Source organism: Psittacula echo (genome assembly GCF_963264785.1).
Source record: "Psittacula echo genome assembly, chromosome: 1".
Lineage (NCBI taxonomy): Eukaryota > Metazoa > Chordata > Aves > Psittaciformes > Psittacidae > Psittacula > Psittacula echo.
The window spans coordinates 99,280,245-99,306,245 of NC_137735.1; the positions used below are offsets into that span (position 1 = coordinate 99,280,245).

Sequence of the window (26,001 nt, forward strand, 5' to 3'; positions counted from 1 at the left end):
CCATGGAAAATAAGAAAATACATAATGGATTTAGACCATTGCGAATGGTTCAGGTCAGTCATTTGAAGTTTTTTGTTTTTTGCAGAAGGGACAGTGATGAATCTGAAGAGACTATAGTGAGGATATTGTGGGTTTACCAGCATTAATGGCTTCACAGAGAGTCTAGAGCAATGTGTGCCAGGGCAAGCACTGGACAGCGGATGCTGCCTTGGAGAAAGGAGATGGTCAAGGAACCTCAGGCTTTCATCATCCTATTTCAACAATTCTTAGTTTTTAGCTATAGTTATGACAGAGACACATCCCCCAGCAATCCAGAAGGGGATTGTATTTTGTATTAAAAGACAAAAATGCTTCTTGCAGCAGAGGAAGATGAGGAAGAACCAGAGATGCCTGTTGGCCCTCGACCTCGCCCGATGTCTGAGCTGCACCTCAAGGAAAAGGCTGTGCCCATGCCTGATGCCAGTGCTTTTTTCATCTTCAGTCCTAACAACAGGTATTTAAGAGACTGCTTAGCTGGAACAAGGAGGTGGATGGAAGGTATCCCTTTCATGCTGGGCCCCAAAGGTTATGCAGTGCAGAGCTTCCTTCCAGCAGTTCGTACCAGAGACCTCCTCCGACCAGTCTCTCTTTTAAAGGCCTTGGCATGAAATCCTCATGAAAGCATAACTGTAGGGAACCCCCTGACAATATTCAATGGGAGTTCATGGCACCTGCAAGGCTGATTGAAGACACGAATCCTAAAACCTTCAGAAATAAGGGTCTCGGAGGCAAGTCAGTAGTTGGAATTCACCAATATATTCAGGTCCAAATTGCAAGCAAGCCGTCATGCAATCAGTCAAGCATGAGGTAGGAACTTCCTGTTCTAATGGCTGCTCAAAATCCACTCCCAGTAGGAAGTTCATGACTTTCTGCTCATTCCTACATGTCAAGAATGAGCACAAAAAAAAAGGGAGGAGGAAGAGAGTCCATAGCTCTGAGGGGAGACTAAGAATAATTCTCTTGCTTCCCTTGGGTTCATTCAATGTGGATTCACATTGCCCCAACTGTCTATCCAACACAGATGTGTGAGACCAGTTCTGTGAGTGAAGGGCTGAGAAATGACACAGAGGGATGTATCTTCCCAAGGGTGCAGAAATTAACTCATTGCCCCATAGTCTGTGCAATACTGTGTACCCCAACATCTCCCTTGGGCACTTGGCCTCCAATCACAGCCCCAAAGTAAAGCAGGGCTGTAAAAGTACAGCTGAATTTACATCCAGTCTTTCCACAGTGGGGTTTGTGCCACTCCTACTTGGGTATGTGCAGCAGGGAGGGACTGATGATAACTAGGACTCATGGACTCTAATGTCAGCTTTGCCACTCACCCACTGTCGCTTTTTGAAGAGAAGTAAATTAACCTCTGCAATCATCTGTAAAATTGCTTAAATAGGGGCTTGGAGGCTTAACAGCCAAAAGCAGAGCTAAATGGATTAATGAAGTGTCTCTAGAATTATGCATAGGAATGTTATGAGGTTTAATTCCTCCTGCCCTGATACCAACATATGGAAAGTGCTGCAATGGTCTCCAGTAAGCATGCTGCTGTTTGATGGGAGACTGCTACTTCTTTACCTTCTAGTTTCCTACCAAGAGTGCCAATCACTCTATATTTGCCTTATGTTCAGCAGACACCCTGCATGGCATGATGTCCTCTCAGAAGCCCTTTGCAGCCTGTTTTATATCTATTTGGCCAGGTCTATGCCCTGTAACCAAGGTAGATGCCCCATGATGATAGTAGAATGAATGGGGAATGGTTCTGTGAATGAAAACAAAGGATACAATTTGGGGTTGGAAGATTTCAGACCACATTTAAATCACAAAGGACTCTGTCAGGAGGCAACTGTTCTTCATTCAAACTCACTGAGCATGAGTCCCACAGGCAGCCAATCACTCTGTGTGCATCACTCCATGACATGGAGAGCCAAGGCTGCCCGGCACCCATCACAGCTGCTGGGCCCATCATTCTCCCTGCTGCTGGGGCAGAGGGAAGGTGCTCTGCAGCTCAATCCTCCAGGGCCAGTCCTGCTGGCAAAAGAGGAGGGGGGAATGTTTCCCATGTCTTGCTGTTCTCTGAGAGATGAAGTTGTGCCTCTCCTCTCTTTTTCAGGTTTCGTGTCCACTGCCATCGAATCGTTAACGATAACATTTTCACCAACCTGATCCTATTTTTCATCTTGCTCAGCAGCATCTCCCTGGCAGCTGAGGACCCCGTCCGACACCTCTCCTTTAGGAATCAAGTATGCTTCCCGTCCTCCTTCCCTCACTGTGTATTAAAAGTGTGGTATAAGCAGATCATGATTTGAAGAAAGGAAAGGCAGGAAAAGCTGCTAAAAAGCTTTAGAGGTAGCTCCCTATCCTTTTTTAGGCTGTGTGAGAGAACATGAATCAGTGCATAATCTGGCCTCTAGTTCATTTCAGAAGCGTGTGTAGCGAAACGAAGGGCAGGAGGCTGAAGCAAAATTATCGTTCCCTGGAATTAAGGCATTAGAAATGGGCTGTAGAAACATTGACTGGGATACAGATAATTGTAACTTGGGGGATTTGCAGGTTCCCTTTGGAACATGCCACATGCTTTCTGTTGAACTAAAAAGTCCAGGGCCTGATTTTGATTTTGTTCACACTGATGAAAATCAGGAGTAACACTCTTGAGTTTCATGCAGTCACACTGGAGGAAAATGGTGCTACCAAGGTTAGAATCAGACTATTTGAACACAAGTTGCAAAGCTATCATTAAATTTGAGATGATCCTCAGAAAATATGCTCTGTTCCTCTCCTCAGCAGTCTGGGGGAAGGAGAAGAAGGCATTCAGCACAGAGATACATTCTCACCTTCTTTCCTGCCCATTCTTATTAGCCTTTTGGAACATTCAGTGCTCCCTTAACTTTGCCAGTGGTTGTTCCCATTAATTTGGAATCACTGCAGAAATCAAGCAAGTCAGCAGTCGTATGTGAGACTTCTATTCTCTGCTTCTCTGCAGTGGCATTTTGGTGTCTTTATGCCTGAAGAACTTGCTAGGCTTAAAGATTGGGACAATTTTCTTTGTTTTTTAATAATAAAACCCTAATTTAACACTCAGTGTTCTACCTCCATGAAATATCCTGGCCTCAGCATGCATTTAAAGACACATGTTCATGCAGAGAAGGTGTTAAGGCAGATTTCTTCCTGAGCTTATCTCAGAGCTGCTTTGCATTTTGTCCTGAAGGAAGGTGCTAAATAATACAGCCAAATTTGTGTCACCAATGACCCATTTGTGCACAGTTAAGTGTGCCCACAATGTAGAGATAAATGTATGTCAGTATGTATTAGTGCTGCAGCATGATGTCAGCTGCCATGTGGGCTTCTGACATACCATAGAAGTTGCAGCAGAGAGACTTAAATGAGAAAAAAAAAGTAGTCAAAGCTGGTTATCCTGGACAAAAGAGCTGAAGATTTGGGGCAAAGTGTTGTGTTGTGTGTTTGAAGCCACTGATGTTGCATGAAAACTTGTGTTTAATTTTTGCAGGTACAGATGTTTAAAATGTATCATACAAGGGGACACTGACAAGAGGTTTGGGTTGCAGATGTGGTCTGCCTTTACACTTTGACAGTAGAACAGTAAGAATATGTCTTGCCCTGTGGCCACACAGAGGCCTGAGAGGGAAAGAAAGCAAGCTGAAAGCAAACTAACTGCTTCTAACTTCACGCTGGGTCAACATAACCAGGCATTAGCATGTGCCCAAGAGCTACTACTGTGCAGACTACTGCTGCTGGTGACAGAAAGTGTCCTAGGGTAGGAAGACAGGAACAGAGACCCAAGGAAAGGTTAGCAAAGAGGCTTGGACACTACTTCTATCCTAGGCAGGCTTGTGGCTATGTCTTTCTTGTGTCACACAGGGCTCAGGCAGCAGGTGTTTGGAAGTGCCTCCTCAGTCTGATCAAACAGCCTTTAAAGCCCAAACAGGTCCTAAGACCTGTGCCCACTGTATTCTCCTGTTTGCACCTTGACAAGGTGCTTGTTCATTATAATATATTCTAAAGTAAATTCACATTTAGATAATAATAAATATGCCTGCTGATAAGTGTGCTTCCTGCACAGGTGGAGCAGTGATCGTTTTCATTAGGTGTGATCTCATCTATAACGGACATCTTTACTAGCTGCAGCTTTGGGGCCACCTTCACCAGCATGCTATAGCTGCTTTGCAATGCTCTAGTGATGTAAAGCAGCTGCAGGTACAGCTTGATTATCCACTTTAATCAAGTTTATGACTGCTTTATGTCGGTGGAGTCATGCAAAGCAGCCTGAGAGTACCCATGAGTTTGGCCCATTGATTATAAAATTATTCCTTTCATATAATAACCAAATGTCAGGACCTAAATGCAAGGGGCATTTCCAGCCATAATATGTGTAAATTAATAAAGGATGCAATTGAGATCTGTCCATCCTTGAAATGGCCCTTTTTTTAATTCTCTAAGTTGCAAAAATTGATGGAGCACAAGACAGCCTTGAAGAAGTGAGAACAACTTGGGGTCAAAAACTGAGCAGTGACCTGAAAAATGTTAAGTTACACAGTAGCAGTAAGTGATGCATCCCCCCACTTGACGTTTAGTGTCTGCAAATTAGTTCAGATTCAGATCATGCTTAAATAGTGCCATCTAAAATAACCCTGTAATTTGCAGTAGCTACCCTACTGCCTGTGGCATTCCAAGCTGTGAGAATTTAGCCATTTATAAATCTGAGTTACGGTACAGGCACTGAAATACAAAAACCAGCTGTGGGATGAGAGAGGGCACTTTACTGCTGTATGTTTATTAGTATTTTAGTAGTAAAGGTTTAAATCTGACAAACGATCAGTTTTGTACAACTTCCATATATTGGCCTGCTCATGGTCAAACAACAGTAAAACAACAGCAATCCTAGGGCACGATACTTTTGATTTTCACCACTTATAGATAACACTAAAATGGCTTGGGATATTGGAATACATTGGAATCAAAAATAGTTCAATTCTGGTCCCATTAGTCAAGGAGGAAGTTCCCACTTTTAATTTTGTGGGAGGTCCATTGATTAGCAGCAAAAGATATTTCTGATACTTTGAAAATCACTTTACACTTCCAGACTTGCTGTTGTCTGTTGTGACACTCTAGGACCACTTTCTGTGGTCTGCTGTGCATGCCACCAGTACCCCCATCATCAGCTCTAAGTTCATGGGAATGATGAATGCCTTGCAGCTTGCCTGTTATCCAGGATGCCAATGGAAAGATGCAAGATCTAAGTTAGGCACCTTTAGCACATGAAAATATTATGGTTGCAGTACAAGAGCTGGGATTCTGTTCAATTGGCAGAGTCTTTGTTTTTCAGCCTAATCCAGGGCAAATCAGGATAGACAAAAAAAATAGCAAGAGCATGAATCTGAGGTTTGCTTTTCTTCCTTTGCGAGAAGCACAGAACAAGCCTGAATGGAAATTAATGAGAAGGAATGTCATGTTTTCCACTGGGAGACCGGGCTCCTTGTATTCTCAGTTTGGATGTGTATTTGGGAAAATCCTGGAATCGTCTGTTCTCTATCAGATTAAAAAAGAAAAAATCCTGCAACAACAACCAAAAACTTATTTTGCCTCTAGAGTCCTCATGGGATTGTAACTCAGAAAAGATTTCATGAAATGTGCTGCTTGTCCTCTGTGCCAGGACCTTCACTGCATTCAACAGGACTTCATTACAACACCGTTTCCTATATAATCCTTGTCCCCTTGTTAAAAGGCATATGTATTTGATTTTGAACTGTGATTTCCCATGCAAGTGATCACTCACTGATCTGCCCTCCCCAATCCTATTCCCTTTTGTTTTTACAGATTCTCTTTTATTTTGATATAGTTTTTACTGTCATTTTCACCATTGAAATTGCTCTGAAGGTAAAGTGCCCATCTTCTCTACCATTACTTGTTCACAAGCTTACTAGTTTTCTGCCACTGTCTGTTGCTAACACACATGCCTGTTTGTTCTTGGATCACACTCAGTACCACTAACCCAATTGTGCTTATTTTTCAGATCCTAGGCAATGCAGACTATGTCTTCACTAGTATCTTTACATTAGAAATTATTCTTAAGGTAACCAATCTGAGCAATACACTTGTTTTTCTCTCTTTCTCTCTTTTTTTCTCTCTCTCTTTCTTTCTTTGTTTCACTCTTTTTTTCTATTCTTTTTTAAACCCCGTTATTATCGCTACACAAAGGGTTATTTATCTTTTGATTTTAATGCTTTGTTAGTTGCTTAAAAAGTCTTCCGTGAAATTTTGATATTCAAACTTATCATTCAGGGCCTATATAAAAAAAAAAAAAAAAAGTAATAATACAAAGCTTCTTATGGGAATCACAATGAAAGGATGATCATGTTGGGAAAAGTAAGAGGAGGCCAAGAAGGCGGCCATCACCCAAGGCTCTCTACTCTGGCCAGTGTTCTGAAAACCGTATTTGTTCCCTGTGCAAGGAACCCTGAGAACACACACCTCCTCTTACACATGCTACAACTCATTCTGCACAACTCTTGAGGCTGGACCAGAGGGTGGCCTATATAAGTGGGCGGTTGATAACCCTGTGAGGTTGCAGGGTGCACAGTCAAGTAGGAGTCAGGGAGCGCAGTGTGGTAGCTCACTTTTTAGATGTGAAGAGGTAACCTAGAGTACAAGTCATTGAAACACCAAGGACTGTAGCTGCGAGTGAAAAGCTGCTGCATTGCCTGTTTGAAACCTGCCTTCCTGTTTCCCAGGAACATACTCTATACCAAGGGAAATGTGCAGAATAGTAGTTTAGCCTGGAAGAAAATAAAAATAGGCTGCCTTGTTCTTAACACTAATTTTCCCAAATTGGTAGGCTAATAATTTAAATAACAGTAATTGAGCAAAGTTCTGGCTTTCTAAATGCTAGGTTCATTTGGCAGCTTGGGTTTTTCCTCAGCAAGCTAGTTCTAAGTGCTGGCAGGCAGTACCTTAGCGTTGCTCAGATCTTGCAGTTCAAGACCCTAATAACAGTATCCGTACTGAAAGCTGGCAAGTAGGGTGGCCCCTGAATATTTTTGTAGAGAAACATGCTTTTTTGATATGACTTAAAATCACCAAAGCCATAATGTTCTCCAAAGAGATGTACACGTTATGCCTCTGTGCAGTGTGCATCTCTGCCTACACAATAAATCTGAAAAAGCACATACCAAATGGCTGATCAAAAAGGCCTGTCAGAAAAGAAAAACGTCTCAACAGCAACACTTAAAAATAAAACCATAGCTCAAGACACCAGTTTGAACCTAGAATTACTAATTCTGCTTCCACTGGAGCAAATAATAACACTCCTAATAAGTTCAGTGGAAGCAGAACCTAAGCAAACCCACTGGTGTATTGCTCTGTTTTCATCAGGAGAGTGCATCAGAGGGGCCTTCGTTATGTCCTCCCATTAATTTCAGTGGATTCATGTCACCACCCCTGGATATTCTCTGAGTTCAAATTGGAGAGGAGCACAAGGACTACAATTGTTTAAGAAATTCGTCTGTTCTTGTCCTGTCAGTTCCTGCTTCACAAGTTGCATTGGTTTTTCAGTGCATGTTTCTCTGCTGCTTTGGATTTAGCACAGTGCTTTCCACAACAGAAAAGTTAGCCTAAATAGTGAAAAACAAAAGAATCAAGGCTGTAGAGAAACAAGCTACCTCTGACCTCATGTTGCTGATGACACCTGCAAGCTTCACACTGCCGTGGTGGACTCTGGTGAATGTTAGCAAAGTGACCACTAAGGTTTTTTTAATTGTCATCCTAAAAGCTGGTTCAGTGCCCCAGATGGAAGACGGACATAGATTATAGACTCTTTGAGAGTCTCTTCTGAAATAACAACATCTCTCAGCAGGCTTGAGAGAACCACAGTTTGCATAGAACTTAAACTCAGCAGAGCTTCTCCTCCTGATTTCAATGGTGTCTCCTTTCTTTCAAGATTGCCATACAAAATCTATCCAGGCATCTTTACCACCTTTGTTATGGCAAGAACCCCTCCCCTCTTTCCCAATTGAATGTGTCTATAAGTATAAATTCTAAACCAAGACCAGAGTTTATACTTCCTCCCCTTCTAAGTTCTGTCTGATTGATAGGCAGTTCCCTGGTATCATGGAATTTTGGTGAAAAAGTAATGTGATATACCATGCTCCCTTCCACCCCTCCTCTGAATAAAACTGTCCCAGGCAGACATGACTGGAAACCACTAGCATGTATGCCATCCTAAGCCATTAGCAGGAGCCAGAAAACTCAACTTCTCATTCACTCTTCTCTGCTGGGAGTCTGGCTAGAGCTCATCACTGAGGAACAGTCTCACAGTGTCTGCTTCGAGTTACTTTAGACATCTAATTTAGATGGCATTCAGAGGACCAAATTTAGCAGCCTATGTTCCTAACCCAGGTAGTGGAGGGACATTAGCTGTTGTGGGGATGGGGTTTCTTCAAAGCAGCTCCTTAGGTTGCTCACTGAGTCTAAGGTAGGTGGTACAGATACCCCCATCAGCTCACCCTCTTTAACCATACCAGACTCATTTAGTCGTATTCTGTAACTGAGCTCAGTCTGAAATTCAAATTCTGACCTCAGAGGTGTTTAGGTCTGACATTGCGGGTGAGACCCAATTCTGTTTATTGTTTACACAGTCACTTAAACCAATTCTGGAGCTGTGACATCCTCCTTAAAGCCAGCAGGTATTAAATACCCCTTCATACCCAGATGGGGCAGAATGTCCCTTGTAAAACATGTAAGATCTTTTCCCTCCTCTGCTGGCTGATGTTCATAATGATTACCTCCCCTAAGAAACCACTCTGTCTCAAAGAATCTTACCTTGGGCTTTGTGAGGAAAACCAAGGGGAAAGTGCAACTGCTTCTAGAATAAAAGTGGAAAAACCTGAATAGGGATAGGAAAATGAATACAGGATTGAGCTGAACAGAAGGACCAAACCGAAGAGATCTGAAATTCCTCCTGTTAGTTCAGCTCCAAAGCACAGAATTCCTGAGGGATTCTGTTTTTTCTTCACAGAGGGAAGAGAACTCAGCTGTCCACTGCAGCTGGTCTGAGCATTGAAAAACATTACAAAACAGCCCTTTTTTTTTAATTCAATTTAGCTCAAGAGGCCTTTATATAATACAAGCATCATACCCACAAGTGTCCTCTGCCATTGAAGAGAAAGGAAAAAGCATATGATTGCAAAGAGTAGTTTTTGCAAGCAGTCATTCTGCTGCTTTGCTGATTCTAAATGTTATGTATTCTATGCACTCAAAGTGCGTATTTTCCTCACTGAACCTAGTATTTGTTTTCCCTATTTAGGTCTTTTATAGTTGTCTTAATGTCTTTTTCACTCTCTCTTCTGTCAATGGGGACTCAGCTTCTCCTTTGGGGTCTGGGGGTAAATTATCTGTTATGTTAGAAATTCTGCCCCTCCCCAGTTATATACTCTGAGCACAACCAGATGTGTTTGGTTTCTGAACAGTTGCTAATGGCAAAGTGTGTGTGTGTCTTCATGTGCCTTCCTGCAGATGACCGCATATGGGGCTTTCCTCCATAAAGGCTCCTTCTGCAGAAACTATTTCAACATCTTAGACCTGCTGGTGGTCAGCGTTTCTCTCATCTCCTTTGGGATCCAGTGAGTGAGCTCTTTTCAACTGGCTGTTGTTTGGGAATTGCAGGGCTGGGTTGGGAAGTAACATCTGAGGCTCATTGTCTTACCTGGGTAAGACTTTTTTCTCATAAGCCTGGAGGTATTTCCCTCAGATGATTCAAGACCATTAAAATTCATCCTCAAGAGGGGAGGTAATAAGTGGGAAATTCTACCCTAATGACATGGAAGGGGTAACTTTCAGAAAGAACAAATGAGAACTAGAAATGGCCCATGGGGAATCATGGTTCTTAGCTTCGTTCCAAGATGTCTCGATTCACTTATCAATTCAGGACAGTTGAGTGACTTACTGTTCCCTCCTACAGTTCTCAGAAAATGGGCTGATAGTGTTTTGCTACTTCCTAAGATGTTGTGGGTCTTGGTCAATCAAAAACCATCAAGAGTTTGAAGAGCTGTGTGAAAATCTGCAGAGTACTGGTGGCAGTGACTGTTGATCCTGCTTCTGTTGCATCGTGCTGTGTTGGTTGATGGGTTAATTTGCTTAATGAGTTTATAGATTTACTTGACTGTATGGAACTTGATGTGTTGGTTAGGGAGTTTTCTAAGTAGTATCCTACCTGATGAGAAATGAGCTCCCAATTGTCACCATTACAGGTTAGCAGCTCACATATGTCATGTTCCAGAACTAAGTCAAATAGTCAAACAGAAGGATTTGTCAGGTCCATTAGGCTTTCAGTCAAAGTTTTAAGAATGGCACAGTGCTCATTTTGACCTGCTGTTTCTTTCTTACAGACCTAACTAGATTCTTAGTATGTTAGTAAAAGAAACTGTTCCCAAAATCAGTAAGGAGTGCCTGAGGTCATACAGCATGGAAAAGCTTCTCAGTCAGAGTTTTAGTCTTGGAAGATGCAGAGAGCTCTGTTGTAGAAGATAATTATGTTCAGTACTTAAAATTAAGTACATAAGTTACCCTAGTTGATTCAGTGGGAGTTCCACATCTGTAAATTTATGTACACAATTGATTTGTGGGATCAGAGGTCAAACACATTGCAGGATCAAACTCCAGGTGGATGGTATACCTTTAGTGCTGGATTCACCTGGAGTTTCCACTCTTCTATGAATATTTCAGTGGAGTGCTTCTTTGAACCTTATCTGAAAATATCTTGTATGACTACATCTTGGCTCAATTCTTGTATCATGGATATCTACAGAGTGTTTGGCAGCTTGCCCTGCTTTAAAAAAAGAAAAAAAAAAAAAAAAAAAAAAAAAACCAAAATACCCTGCCTATGTTCAATTCCCTTCATTAAACAGCAGAAATACTGAGCCTGCCTAGATCAGGAAGCAAGACCTATGAAGATAACACCAGAGAGTAGTTTCATTAGCCCTGAAGTGCCGTAGCAAAGAGTTGACTCTTTTAACTATCCTAAACAGTCTAAGGCTATGTAGGATTTCAAACAAGAAAAAGTGGGTGAAATCCATCTGCCCTTGAAGCACACTCCCTATATTGCTGTATCTCTCAAACCTTCCAATACTTGCTTCCAGGTCCAGTGCTATCAATGTGGTGAAGATCCTACGTGTTCTGCGAGTCCTTAGACCACTGAGGGCCATTAACAGAGCCAAAGGACTAAAGGTTAGAAAAGTCCCAATGCATTCCCTAAACTATAAATTCAAGTTATTTCAGGCTACAAGGACTTTTGCAGTGATTCAGGTAGTGTTTCAGCAGAATCACAGAATGGTTGATGTTGGAAGGGACCTCCAGAGGTTGTCTTGTCCGACAACCCCACTCAAGGGGGCCACCAAGAGTGGGTTGCCTGGGACCATGCCCAGATAGCCTTTGAATACCCCAAGGAGAGAGACTCCATGACTCTCTGAGTGACCTGTTCCAATGCTCAGTTGTTTCACAATAAAAAAGTGCTTCCCAATGTTCAGTTGAATTTCCTGTATTTCCTGTGTTTCAGTTTGTGCCCATTGCACTTGTCCCATCAGTGGGCACCACTGAAAAAAGCCTGACTCTGCTTTCTCTGTACCCTCCCTTCAGGTACTTATGTACATTGACAAGACTCCCTCTGAGCTTTCTCTTCTCCAGGCTGAATAGTCCCAGCTCTCTCAGCCTTGCCTCATGGGAGAGATGCTCCAGTTCCTTAATCATCTTTGTGCCCCTTGGCTGGACTCCCTCCAGTACATCCATATCTGTCGTACTGGGGAGCCTAACTGGACACAGTACTCCAAGTGTGGTGGCCTTGCCACTCCTGAGCAGATGGGAAGGATCACCTCCTTCAGTCTGCTCAGTGTTCTGCCTGTTACAGCCCTGGATACAACTCGTCTTTGCAGCAAGGGCTGATATTCAACTTGGTATCCACCAGGACCCTAAGGTCTTTTTCTGCCAAGCTGCTTTCCAGACGGGTGTCCCACCCATCATCACTGAGGTTAAATGAAGTAGTTTGCTGAGATTACAGATCCGCTCACAAGTCTATTTTAACATAGCCTTACTGTATTAGATAAATTCCTTCCTGTGGGCTGGTGGTTGCCCAACTGTCCAAGTCAGTGCTGCTGAAAGTTTCAGAGAGCTGAGCTCTGGTATTTTTCTGTCCCTTTCTGCAACTTCCTAAGAGTACAGTGAGGAACATAAGAAGTTGGTATTCTCTCCTCTTTCATGAGACATTACTTAATGGGCAATTGTTAGTTGTAAATCTCTTAATTGTATATTTAGTCTTGGGATTCTCCCTTAGCCAGAGAAGCCAGAACAATCCTGCAAGTTACTTTTGTCCCTATCTTCCATTTGCAGCATGTGGTCCAGTGTGTGTTTGTCGCCATCCGAACCATCGGAAACATTGTGATTGTCACTACTTTGCTGCAGTTCATGTTTGCCTGCATTGGAGTTCAGCTGTTTAAGGTAAAACCATTGGGCCCATTTATTCATCCATTACGCTGAGCTGTATTATGTGATGGGAAGAAAACTACCACCAAGAAGCCTGGGAAGGGGAGATGGAGTCTTGTGTGTGAAAGGTAAAACATTTGTGACACTGTCAGTGTTACTTGGGCTCCTGCTACCAGCAGTTCCCCAAAACTGGACCAGGCATATTCAGAACTCCTACCTTCATCTGTAATCATAAGAAATCATCAGTAACATCAGTAACCTTCTTCCCCAAAATAGCTTGTGGCATGGCTTAGTGCCAGGGAGGTGAAAAGGGTACTTGCAGGCTGTCTACCTCCCATCTCATGGAGAGAGGGGCATGCCAGATAATCACAGGAGGTTATTCATTCACTTCTTTATGTCTGCTTTTATTTCTTTGCCCTTCACCACCCTTCTGTCAACAAGTGTTCTGCAGCACTCAGTGGTCATGCACCTTCAGACATACACGTAAAAGTACTGTGCAAGCAGATGAAAGCCTGTACTCTGAACTACATAGATGCAGGCAACTCTCAGTCCTGTTTCCTCACATCTACCTGCAAAAGAGCATGTAAACATACTCATAGTTGGTTTAGCAAGTAGAAAACACAGTCTCTTTGCTACATCATCTGCCTTAACCCTTGTGTTGTCAAGAAAATAAGCTTCATTCCTCTTTCTTCCTTTTCAAGGGCAAGCTGTACAGCTGCACTGATAGCTCCAAGCAGACAGAAGCAGAATGCAGGTGGGTCTGACCTTTCCCAGTTAGCCCCTTTCACTGGCCACCCACTCTCAGGGCCTTGTACTGGAATTGTAGTTCTGCAATGTTCTCTCTGTGTTCTCCATCCACAGAGGGTACTACATTACATACAAGGATGGTGAGGTCAACCAGCCGATGATACAACCCCGGAGCTGGGAGAACAGCAAGTTTGACTTTGACAACGTCTTGACTGCCATGATGGCCCTCTTCACTGTCTCAACCTTTGAGGGCTGGCCAGAGTGAGTGCTTCTTGGGCCAGTGCAACAGTAGCAATATCCTCATTCATTTCAAAAGAGAAATTCGAATGCAGAGCATAGTCTTTCCCATTCTAAGTATTTAAATAGGTCTAAAGCGTTAAGCATAGCAGTAGTAACAGCAGTCGTTGTAGTATTATGTACTTTATAAAATCCTCAGGGCCCAAAGGAATTGCTGTTTCTGTACTTGTAAACAGTGCACAGCACTGTCTGTAGCTCTTAAAAAATAATTACTAGTAGTAACAGTGATAGCAATCTTTGTTACAAATATTATGTATATAAATGGATATAAAATGCCTGTCAGGCACTTACCAGTATTGCTAGGGTACAAGTTTCCTGATGGAGCCAGCAGGGCCATATGAAACACAGCAGTGCTATCTCTGCAATATGGGCAGAGGTGGGATGTCTTACCAGCCTGTGCTGGCTGTGCCACAGGGTGAAGCATTCCCACAGCTTCACTCTGTCAGAGTGACACAGGCATGCAGGGTACCAGGTGGGCTGACCCTGACCTGTGTCACAGGGTGATGCCAACAGCGATGTTAACAAATGTTAAAAGTGCTGTGATCCCATTTTCTCACAAAACTGAGCTGCCAACAACACAGACTCTCCTGTCTTCTGTTAACTTAAGGGCATGCTTCTGTTTTAAATTGTAATTGTTCAACTACAAAAAGATTTCACCCCTGAACAGGTTCAAATGTGTAAAGTTAGCAAGAGCCATGTCTTCTCTTTTGCAAGAGTTTACACTCTGCACAGCTGTGAGTGAATTAATTTTGATACAAGTAGAGGAAAGTCATGAAGTTAAACTTTATAACATCACCTATAAGGCCTGAAGGCAGTTGCAGATTTTCTCTGCATTGGGATCCTGTTTGCTTTCAGGTTGCTGTATAGGTCCATTGATTCCCACATGGAGGATGTGGGACCCATCTATAATCACAGGGTTGAGATCTCCATCTTCTTTATTATCTACATCATCATCATTGCTTTCTTCATGATGAACATCTTCGTTGGTTTCGTCATCGTCACATTTCAGGAACAAGGAGAACAAGAGTACAAGAACTGTGAGCTGGACAAAAACCAGGTAATTTACAACAACTTGTCACCACCAAAGATAGAAAATACATTGAGAATAAGCATTTAAGGGATAAATATATACAGAGAGGAACATGTGAAGACTGCCAATAAGATAAAACAATAAGCTGGCTTCACTGCCATCTTTCAGGAGTGAGGTAAAAGAAAAAGCCTTACTGTAATGTTTGCTCAAGGGATAACATTTACTTAAATATATGTGCTGTACCATTTGGTTCACTGACATTAGATAAGCATGACTAATTGACATTGTCTGGCCAAAGTAAATGCAGGTGTAACTGTTCAATGGATAGAATATGCACATTTGGAAAGAAATGCTTATACCAAGCATTTTCATTTCAGTAAAAAACTTGAAACATATTGTATTTTTATAATGCTTGGAGGTAGCTGACCAACCCTGTATTTTGTTTTTATTTTTAAACCTACCCTGCCTCTTTCACAGCGCCAGTGTGTAGAATATGCCCTGAAAGCCCGGCCCCTGCGGAGATACATCCCTAAAAACCAGTACCAGTACAAAGTTTGGTATGTGGTGAACTCCACCTATTTTGAATACCTGATGTTCGTTCTGATCCTGCTGAACACCATCTGCCTGGCCATGCAAGTAAGTAAGCAATCATAAAACCCTACAGGTAATGAATTATAAGACTTTGTCAGGGGAAAATGTCAAAATGGCCATGGTTGAGACCTACTTTCACCTTTACCCAGTGTATTGAGGGAAACGGGCAAGGACATGATAAAAAACCTTGTACAAATGTTCATTCCTGATGATGTTTAGTTAAAATGAGGAATCTGCCTCTCATCTTCTTCCTGTTAATATCTGGCAGTTTAAACAATTCTGGTTTAACTCCTTAAAAACAAATGAGAAAAAGAACCTAACAGTTACATTACAGACTAGTGGCCACTATAATAACAAGCAACTTCTCAATTCTGACTTGTCTTCTATAAAATGCGGCAATAAGCCTGGAATTGCCACTCACCTGAGAGCTGAATTTTAAATCTGGGTCTCTTCTGTGTTAAAAAGCAAATATTTTGGCAAACAAAACAACCAAAGAAACTGGGGCTAGAGGGTAGGAAGACCCCAGTATCTCCTTTAATCTCTGTTAAGAACCATAGAAACTATCTAGAAAGAACCTCTAGGGGCCCTGTTGTCCATCCCATCACCTTAAGGCAGTATCAGCTCCATCTAAGCATTTCTTGATAGGTGTTTGCCTAACTTGCTTCACAACTGATGCTGTTGATTGCCTTACTGTCCACTGCGCTGTACATTCATTTTCCTTACTGGGCAAAGGTTTTCCAAAGATCTAATGTGAATCCATGAAAGAAATATTTACAAGAATAGCAAATAGAGGTAATAGATTACCATGTGCAGGTGGAACATTTGCACATTTTTCCGAGTCTGTCCTTACCTGGCTTGTTCCTTCAAGTCTGTCTCTGCACAAGGCCTTTCTCACCTCCCTTTCATTTTCAGTCAGTCCCAGGCTCCACCTGCTAAGCCTATCACTGTGCTCTCAGTTTCCTTGGCCACTTGAGCTCCCTTCTCTTCTACACTTTGCTTAAGAGCTAGTCTGCCTGTCACTCTCCTCCCTAAACCCCATACTTTCTCCTCACCCTGTCAGTCTATGAACTCTCTTCCCTGGTGCATGGCCCAGATAGTCCAGATCCAGACTCCTCATGCAGTCATCCTCTTCTCCTCACTACATAGGCTCAGTTGTAGTTACCCCTCCATGGGTCTCCTTTTCAGTCTCTCTCTGCCCTTTCATAGATTCATAGAATGACTTGGATTGGAAGGGACCTTAGAGATCATCTTCTGTTTGGTTGTCTGTTACACTTTGTTTCCTTCTCTAGTTTGTACCTCTCCGTGCACTCCCACACCAACTTCCCTTTCGATCTTAGCATCCCACTACTACATTTTCCACTGGATCAATCCCAGTCTGCCTCACTCCCAGCCTCCTCTCAAAGCTAGCGTTAGTTTCCTATCACTCAATGTCTAAATCTACATTCATAGTCAACTTTCACCTTATTTTCTCTCACTGTCTCCAATCCAATCTCACCAGATTTCTTGACCTCCCTACTTTTTCTTCATCTGATCTAGTTCTTTCCCATCCCCCTAAGGTACCAAAAAAGGAGTGAGGCAGCATAAACACAAGAAAGTGCTCTTCTCTCTGCTAAACTACCTACTACCCTGCTGTCATGAAGCAATAGGGAGAGACTATAATGTTCACTCTGAAGTATGCTCAGTTGCTGTGACAATGGTGCACACATAGGGCAGGTGGAGCTAGAAGCTGTGAGATGTTTGTGAGATGTTGAGTAGGGCCAGCATCTCTGGAGATTCTACGATGTGTATAGCCATCTTGAGAAAAGTACATTTTTCCAAAGGCTTATACTGTGGCCAGATTTGGGTCAAATTTTGTAACGGACAGCAAACACAAAATCCACATTACAGTGAAATTCCAAGTTTTTAAGTAGAGTCCCGCAAGTACTAGAGTGCTTCAAGGAGAATGTTACAAAAAACTTTAAAAACACCTCAACAATATATTTTTCCCTGGACTGCTTTCAGCTGCAGATGAATTATTTTAACTGAAAGTCCTGTAAATAAAGCACCCTAAGCCAATGTAGAATATGAAAGTTCATCCCAGCTGTTTATCAAAGTTAAGCAATAAAGTTTATCAAAGTTAAGCAATTACCAGTAGAGCCTTATAATATGGACTGGAAGATGACCTTAGAATAAGGCAGTGCAATCAGTCTCAAGTATAATGATCTGGAAATAGGGAAATGAAGAGTGAGGTGGCAACATTTGCTGAAGACACTACTTGAATTAATCAATAGCAGATGGAGAGTAACTTCATAAGACCTTAATAAAGTTAAGTGAATGGGCAGCATGATTGCAAATTTAATTCAGAGTTGACAAATGCAAGATAATTCATATTGGAAAGATATGATTTGAACTGCTCATGTACTTTGCAGAATCTTGAATTAAGTGTAATTACTTGGGGAATGGCTTGGTATCATTATGAACAGCTCAGTGAAACCCCTGTTTACTGTGCAGTAGCAAATCAAACAAGAAAGCAGTCTGTGTTAGGGAATGGTGAGATAACAAACACAATTGGAGACTGTCTTGTACCATTATGCAAATTTATAATGAGACCTCAACTGGAGTTATGAGTGTGATTTTAGTAGCCACCGCTCAAAAAGATTTTTGTATAAAGATAGGAGATCCAGAGGCAGATGGCAAAAACGGCTAGAGATATGGAAATGTGTACGTGTAAAGGGAGATGGGAATTCTACATTGAAAAGATGGAGCATGTTGGGGGTTTCTTTAGAGAACCTCAACACAAAGGGAGATCAGGAGGGGCCCTGTGGATTCCTAACTAGCTAAATAAATTGATATGTCCATTCCTCACGCTCATGCTGGGATTCTATTTTTCAGCACTACGGTCAGAGCTGCATGTTCAAGGAAGCCATGAATATCCTCAACATGCTCTTCACTGGCCTCTTCACTGTTGAGATGGTCCTGAAATTAATCGCCTTCAAACCCAAGGTAAGTGCTATAGGGGTAGAGTTTCCTGGCCTCTGTGTGTGTGTGCATGTGTGCGGGGCAGCTGTGAGGAGAAGGAGGAGGTGAAACTTTCTGATCTATTACCCCACCAATAACTGAGCTGGACAGTTGCTGTCTGGATTGGAGTCTCACATATATTTAATGAGTTTTTCACTGGAGAGAAGACATGCTTAAACAAATAAAAATAATTAAAGGCCACACCTGCTAAGAGAGGAGGTTCCTGGTTCTCTGTTTTCATTAAGTTATAGCAGTGACACTACGTTATAACATGTTTTCCATTCTCAATGTCATTCTAATGCTCTCTTTGACTTTCCTTAAATAAATTATAAATAGCATCCCATGATTAGTCTTCTGGCCCAAGTGAAGTTAATCAAGCATGACTCATTTTGAGTTATGAGCTTTAGAAAAAAATGTTGCTTCTGGGAGGGCTACATCTCAGTGATGGTTTGAATTGCTTTAGTTTTGAGTATAAGATTTCACTGATAATATTCAGTACCCCAGCAGTTTCTGTCTGAAAGTATTGTCCTGTCCATTGGGTCGTGGCATTTTGCTAGTATAGCTGCACCATGGGGTATGATTATAACCTACAGCCTCTTCCAACTAATTTGGCACAGCTGCTGCAGGACAAGGACAAAGATTCTGACCTCACATAATTTAAGATTACACAAGTCCTTCTTCTTTAAGGTTTAAGCTCAGGGTTGGGTCATAAGGAGCAGAATCCAGATTCTTAAGTACCAGTATCTCATGCCATTTCATATCTTCAATGGTACCTTGACACATGGGGTTGTATGTTGAAGGATACCTTGATACACTGGGGTTGACAAATACTGTCTGAAGCATCAGTTATGACATTAGTAAAGATGAGAACAATCATGTCTCTGACAGTCATGCTTGTCCTTCATGTTAAACATTTACGGGATAACTGAAGCTAAGAGCTCCTCCCAGCTCTAACCTAACGTCTTCCTCATCCTCAGCTCAGAAACACTGCTGTCCAATTCTACTGAATTTTGTCTTACTTTTTCTTGTGAACTCTGTGTTGACTTTACTCCTACCCAGCCTACTCCACTTTCTAGCACCACTTCTTGAAGAATCGCAATTTTTTCTTCCTGAGACCAACATCACTATCCCATCTCAGATGTAGTTCTCTTGATAGTTAAGAGCATCTTGTGCAGTCCTGGTGAACGGCTGATTTATTAATTTATTTATTTATTATTTATTGGTGTGTGTGTGAAATCTCTAACGCTGTCTTGGTAAATTTAGACAGATCATCATCTATTTCAGAAAGGATTGTAATTTTCAGGAAGGACCCTTTCACTTCTGAGATGTCGCCTTGTCTATTAGCTTGCAAATTTTCTGGCACTTTGCAAAAATATTACCTGCACACTGTGTACCCAGAAATGTATCTCACAGGCTTTGTAATGTTCTTCTGATTTCATAGTTCTACTTCTCAGGAGATTCTTAACTTTGAGAAAGATGAGGTTCTCAGAAGAATTTGTTCTGAGCATTTAGGGAAAAAGTTCTACCAGTTCGAATATTGAGCTCTGACGTATCAAGGAACACTTTACTTGACATGGTTGCATTTAACAAGTAAAGAATTGTCATTGATGATATTGAAGGTCCTTTCTACTTCCTCTGTCTTACTTTCCTGTGTCTAATCTCTGTTTCAAGTTTTGCTGCACAACCAAGTGCTAAACAAAATCAGCTGAGGGGTAAACATGTATCCTCCAGATAGCAAAACGTTGGAACAGGTAGCCTAAAGGCATTGTGGAATTTCTATAATTTGAGGGTTTAAGATTAAGTTAGGGGAACCTCTCATTAGAAACACGTGAGGAATGTGTGATCTACCTTTTGACAGTGGAATGGACTAGACTAGACATGATGTCCCTCTCAGCCCAGTTTTCCATGATCCTGTAATTTCCAACTAAATCCCCAGCTACTACACTATAGTAAAACTGAGAATATAAAAGAAGCTTTCATGGTGACCAGGGTAGTAGAGTCTTAAAAAAGTCTTCTGAACCAAGGATCAGACAACAACCTAAGGCTGGGTTCTGCCCATCCTGAAAGAATAGCCAGGGAAAAGAATAAATCTGTTTCAAATTGTAGTCTGGCACATATGCCAAAAATAGTTCTAACTCTCAAGCTGCTATTTTAATTAAATACCTTCAAGAAAACAGACAAAATTTAAAAAAAATGGAACCACAGGATTTACAGGGAATTAAAACAGGAATGAATTTATGAAAACAACTAATACAGCAACAAGACTTGCCTCCAGCTGCATTTGCAATGGATTATATTGAGTACCAGTTCAGCGGCTCAAGCTTGAAAATAAAAATTCCTTGTGTAACTTGCCACTGTCTGTTCAGCTCATGGATTTGACCAGTAGCCTTCATTCCTTGTTCCATATTGACTCAACCTGCTCTCCAAAGAAGGAAACCCCCTATCCCAGATAGCCACTTGGACAGATGTGGGGCAATGGTGGGTGGCACAATCTGCCTCTCTTTAGGTTGCACATTGGGACTGAAGCTGAGCTTGCCTAGAGTATGTTTTGATGTGGGAGTCTCACAGCATGGAGTAAGTTGTTACTTCAGGCCTCGTTTGGCCAGACCTTGTGTCTTCCTGTCAGTCAAGGTATAAAAGCAAACTACATTTGCAGATGAAGGTTGTTCCCAGGAATACCAGCTGGAAAAGTCCAAAAGGATTTAATTGTCACTTGAGTGAACATTACTCCAGCACAGCCATCATCCTCTCCTCTCTAACCAGCAAAGTCCCCCAGACAAAGAAATGAGATCCTAAGCAATATTGGTGTTTCCCAGATATGAAATGGCAAGATTAAGTGCTCATGAGATCTCTGCCAAAGACAAGATTTGTCCGCCATTTCCTGAAGCAATAAACCACAAACCAGCCTTTGTTTAAGCTGCTTTGTCTCACTTTTCATTTGTGCCCAAACATCACTCTTTTCCATCTGAAGAGTACCCTCAGATGAGGGAGCTGTAGGATTTATAACTGACAACAAGAAAGCAGGAAACTTGGTTAGCTGAAGGTGGTGTGTCCTCACCTTAGTGACAAGCCCTAGGAGAATGTGGCAGAAAAGAATCGAGCATGGAACTGAAGCTGGCAAAATTCTCTGTTTTCTCCAACTTTGTGGTGCTTAATCCAAGAATGGGTTCTGCAGCTAGCCTTCAACTACAGCAAGCAATGCAGTAGCTGCCTTGTAACTCTGGAGCAGCTGCTGCAGAGCTCTCCCTTTTACAGGCACTTCCTAAAGGCACCTTGGAATGAATGGTCTGCAGCAGCAACAGAGGATCATGGTTTTCTCCATCTGTGCAAGGTAGAACAAGCTGCTGTTTATTCATACCTTTACCAGAGAGAACTGCTAAGGTAACTGGGACAGATCCCTGAGGTACTCAGAGCTGCTATCACTCAAGCTGCTTATAGAAGTCACCACAGGGATGTGCCCATGCAGAACAGCTTTAGGGGAGCCTCATATACTAAGTTCCTGCTGCAGGCAGTGGCATGGCAATTGCTATTATATGCAGTAATATAACACACTACAGTGCTACCATTGTGTATTGCATGCACAACAACAAAAAAAATGTAGCAGTCTCTGACTGAAAAGATTTTTTTCGTTTATCCAGTTTTTGCTCCCATTCTGTGAGGAGACACATCCTTCTTCTTTGCTACTCTCAATAGTGAAGGTGAAAAAAACCCTGCACAGTCGGTTGCACAGACATGAAGTAGGATCACATATGTGCCTGACTGTAAAGAATCATCATGGATAATCCAGCCCTGCATCTAGTGTTAAGAGCAAGGATTTACTTATTGAAAGGCCAGGTGCAGGAATAAGGAGCCAACTCTCAGTCAGGGCTCTTCTCCTAACTTTTATAGAAAGTATGTGAAGGAGGTAGAAAGACAAGGGCTTTCCTAACTAAACATACAGTTACTGTTGAGGTTGGTTGCTCTAGTCAGCAAGTCCCTTTGATACCTGTCCCTTTTACTGGCCATTCTTTGTAAACAGAACAGAAGAACGTTGTTTAGTCTGCAGAAAGGCCAAGAGAGAAGAGGGGGGCTTTAGCTGGAGCAGCTGCTGCTGGTATGGATAAAGAATTCCAGGCAGGGACAAGGCCAGCCTCTAAGATCCCTTGTGTTTCTGTGTGGCACATTTTTTGGAGGAGAGGATCAGTTATCCCAGTTTTTTTGCAGCATAAATTTTGCAGGATCTAAGCACTGTGTAAGACAGCTCATCTGTGTCTGATGCAGTCTTGACAGGAGTGTGTGCTAACAATAAGCAAGAGAGATTTGGGATGATTAGCGCTGCTGATAGAGAAAACCTCCACTACATGCCCTGCGTCTGCTTACATGGTATTAATGTGCTGCTCTGAAGTAAAACTCCCAAATGGACCTGGGTGTTTGTCTTGGCTGATGCTCATAAACTGATTCAAGACTAGCTACTTCAAAGAGACAGTCTAAAAGTAACGCTGTTGAGCAAGGACTTTTGCTGCTTTGTTTTTCTAATTTTATAAATTCTCCAGCCAGCCGGGTGAGCTGCTTTCCGGTTCCTGCATGGAGCAAGCTGCTGCTGCTTCATGCTTTTTCCAGATAAAGCTACTAAAGGGAATGAGAAGTGCTGTGCTGTCTGGGGTGCTCACAGCTACCACTGTCCAAGCTTCTTAAAGAAGAAATATCCACAAGCACCAGTTCATGAAGGTCCAGCTGCTCTATAAAACCTGCTTCTGGTTTATGTTTTCAACTCAAAGACAGCAACTTAAAATTCCCATTCATATGAAGATGTGCCATCTGTCAACGTACATGCTAACATGGCGATAGATATTCTTCCAGGGATTTCACATCCTTCCAGCTCTATGGAATGGGCTGTTTTACTGATGGACCACATCTACTTTTTCTTTCAGGAAACATTTCATCTTACTGGCTCAGGCAGGACTGGTAATTGGAGAACTATGAATTTGCTACCACTGTCCCTGTCATCTCAAACTAGGGAAGACATATCAGTAGAACTACTCCCATGCATAAAGTAAAACACATTTATATATTTTGTCAAATTCAGGTCTGCATGTGGAAAGGGAATCTTGGGTATTTCCTCTACGGAATTGTGGCTGTCAGAGAGACTACAGATCACAAGTCTATTCCATTTACCAGACACTGTCAGCACCTTTCTTCCCTGGGTGTTTATGGATGCTACTTGTAAAGCAGCCTGTAATGCCATCTGTCCTGCCTCAGATAGTTCATTCAGTCCCTCATTTATCACTGCTACTTTACTCTGAATTCATGCCATTCTTTAATGTAATTTCCATGTAACAGAGTTCAGCCTTCTGTGCACTGTTTCAAATAAGTTTCACATTCAGCACAAGGCAAATAATCCCATGTGATCTCAGGAAGAGATATGAACCTCTGAGTAGTAGAAATCATGAGTGTCGCCCACAGTTATTTCTTAGTCTCCATTTACTTATGGATCTACATGTCCTCAGCGTTTCTTTCTCCCCTGATGCATCTGCCCTTCTTTACTCCTCTTTAAGCTTCACTCAGTCAGCATTTATCATGTATTTGATGCACTGGTATCTCTTCTCAAACATGAAAAATTACTCATCTGGTTTTGTTTCCTTTTTGCTACTCCATTTCTCTTATGTTTATGCCTATAAAGAGATCTTTGAGCAGTCTTTTCTAAAGTCACACTGGCTGCTTCATACTACTTGCATTCTTCTTCTTTACCATTACCATAATCTGTCATTCTTTGGTCAGGCTAGAGGCTTCAGTATTTTCACAAACAGCTGAAATTTATATGAGATCTTTTCCCTTGCACCACAGAAACAATGTTGGTTAATTTTGAAAATCTAATGCTTTTGTACTTCTTCATTCTAGTACCTTTAGAAATACCTGGGTAGCCTAGGATGCTGCCCTAGCATCATTCATCACTGTGTTTTATTTCTCCAGCTCGTGCACAGAAAGCAAAGTGAAGACTTTTGCACTCATACAAAAATGTCAGAAAACTGGTTACAATTGAATTGTCTTTTGTTCAGAGTGGAAAAACACTTCAGATCCATCCAAAAGGCATAGGAATCACATTTAGCTAAAAATCAGGATGAAGTACGGTGACAAAAATTAGTAGTTTAGTTTGTGTAAATGTGTAAGTGAGCCCATAGCGCAGGCAGCTGTCTCTCCTTCCTGGAGTTTGGCCTCACAATTCTGGTTGTCAAATGGCTCTTACTTTGCAGATTTCTCTGCTTTGGAGGGTTTTAACCTAAGTGGTCATCTAATCGTTTCCTCTACTTGGCTTCAGTATTACACTTTTGGTTTTGGAGGGGCAGCTGAGCCATCTACCCAGTGCAGTAGGAAGGGCAATCTTCCACCCTGCCTTTGGTTGGTACAAGTGCTTTAAAAAGCAAAAGAAGGGGGAAGAGAGCTAGTATGTTTCAGAGTCTGTGGGTGGGGAAAAAATATACCTCAGTCAGCAAAAAGGAAGAGTGAGCTGTGCTTGATATTGGGTAAAAAATAATGAGTTTGGAGAGAACTAGGAATAGTCAGGTAAGAAAGTGTGCAAACTGAAGGAAGTGAGAGACCTAAACAAACAGGAAGGGCTATGTCCTGAGAGGATGGAAGAGAGCGAAATAAAGCCTGGAGGGGAGGAAATAATGGAGAATGCGAATGGATAGAATATCCCTAAAGGCAAGATGAATAAATAAATAAATAAAAAATGGAAAGGAAAAAAAAATTAAGACCCCAAAGAGAAAAATATTAATAAATTAGAGAAAGAAATGATTACACAAAAAAATGTTGCAAGGAGAAGTAAAACAGAAACAGGGCTAAAAAGAAAAGCAAACAAGGAAAGGGATTTTTAGAAAATTGAAAACTGAATTGCAACCCATAGCTTTTAAGCTAATGAGCATCTTTTTGTGCTTCTGCCTTCTATTGAAGTTCTCTGGCAGACATCCCAAGTCACCGTGTTCAAACACATCAGTATCTCAGCCACAGAGCCTCCCTGTGTACTGTCTCATCAGAATAACTTGCAAGTTGTGTGCAGTGTATTTTCCTACTTCTGTGGATGAAGCTCAGCCCCATTGCAAAATGCATCAGCATGTTACACCAGAAATTCTTTCCTTTTTCACCCCAATTTCCTTTCCTGGGTGAAGTCTGAATGTATTATATGTTTCTCTGTGTCTTCTGTACAGCAAGTAGCCCAGCCAGAATTGATTTCAGCTGCTCCAACAAGCCCAGCTGCCATATGACCAGAAATCTCTGACATCTCTGTAGTGCACGACCAGACACTGCGCTATATGTGTGCAGTCAGTCTGAGGCTCTCAAGCAGTTGCTGAATCAGGCTCAAGGATTTTGGAAATACAATAGAAAAGGGAAGACATCTTAAGCCCTCATTAATCACTCCTCTGCTGTCTTTACTGTGATTATCTATCTGCCAGAAGTTTCATGCATTTTGCATAGCATACATATCGTGGAGATTTGACCTTAAGGTCTTTCATGTCCACAGGTTGGGGGGGAAGAATGAGCCTCTTTTCTGAGCCCTTTCTGCAGAATACTGTGTATCAGAGCAGCATATTTAGGTGACTTTGATGTGAAGAAATGCTTGGGATAATTATTCTAGACATGAATGGTCAGGTCATCCCAGTCCTTTATACCGATCAGTGGGTTGGAACAGAGAGTCATCAAATAGACTTGCTCCTGGATGCTGCTTTGCCTGACAGAATTTCTGTCTGCCCCATATGTCCAGGAGAAAGAAGAGAAAAGAGAAGCTAAGAAAGTAATAGAGGCTCTTGCAGACCAGCGTGGGCACACAGCACTCTCACAGCGAGTCG

The 26,001-nt window shown here is 41.9% G+C and overlaps 1 protein-coding gene across 1 annotated transcript in view; it reads left to right on the top strand.

Moving 5' to 3' along the window:
• CACNA1C (calcium voltage-gated channel subunit alpha1 C) overlaps positions 1–26,001 on the top strand; it is a gene marked incomplete at both ends in the record, with an annotated part of 484,825 nt that overhangs the window by 398,284 nt on the left and 60,540 nt on the right. The window contains 12 exons of the mRNA XM_080614946.1: positions 361–493; positions 2,144–2,273; positions 5,866–5,925; positions 6,062–6,121; positions 9,559–9,665; positions 11,181–11,268; positions 12,424–12,531; positions 13,218–13,270; positions 13,378–13,524; positions 14,416–14,617; positions 15,068–15,226; positions 18,053–18,163. Of these exons, the coding sequence (XP_080471072.1) occupies positions 361–493; positions 2,144–2,273; positions 5,866–5,925; positions 6,062–6,121; positions 9,559–9,665; positions 11,181–11,268; positions 12,424–12,531; positions 13,218–13,270; positions 13,378–13,524; positions 14,416–14,617; positions 15,068–15,226; positions 18,053–18,163 (1,358 nt within the window). The remainder of the gene's footprint in view (positions 1–360; positions 494–2,143; positions 2,274–5,865; positions 5,926–6,061; positions 6,122–9,558; positions 9,666–11,180; positions 11,269–12,423; positions 12,532–13,217; positions 13,271–13,377; positions 13,525–14,415; positions 14,618–15,067; positions 15,227–18,052; positions 18,164–26,001) is intronic.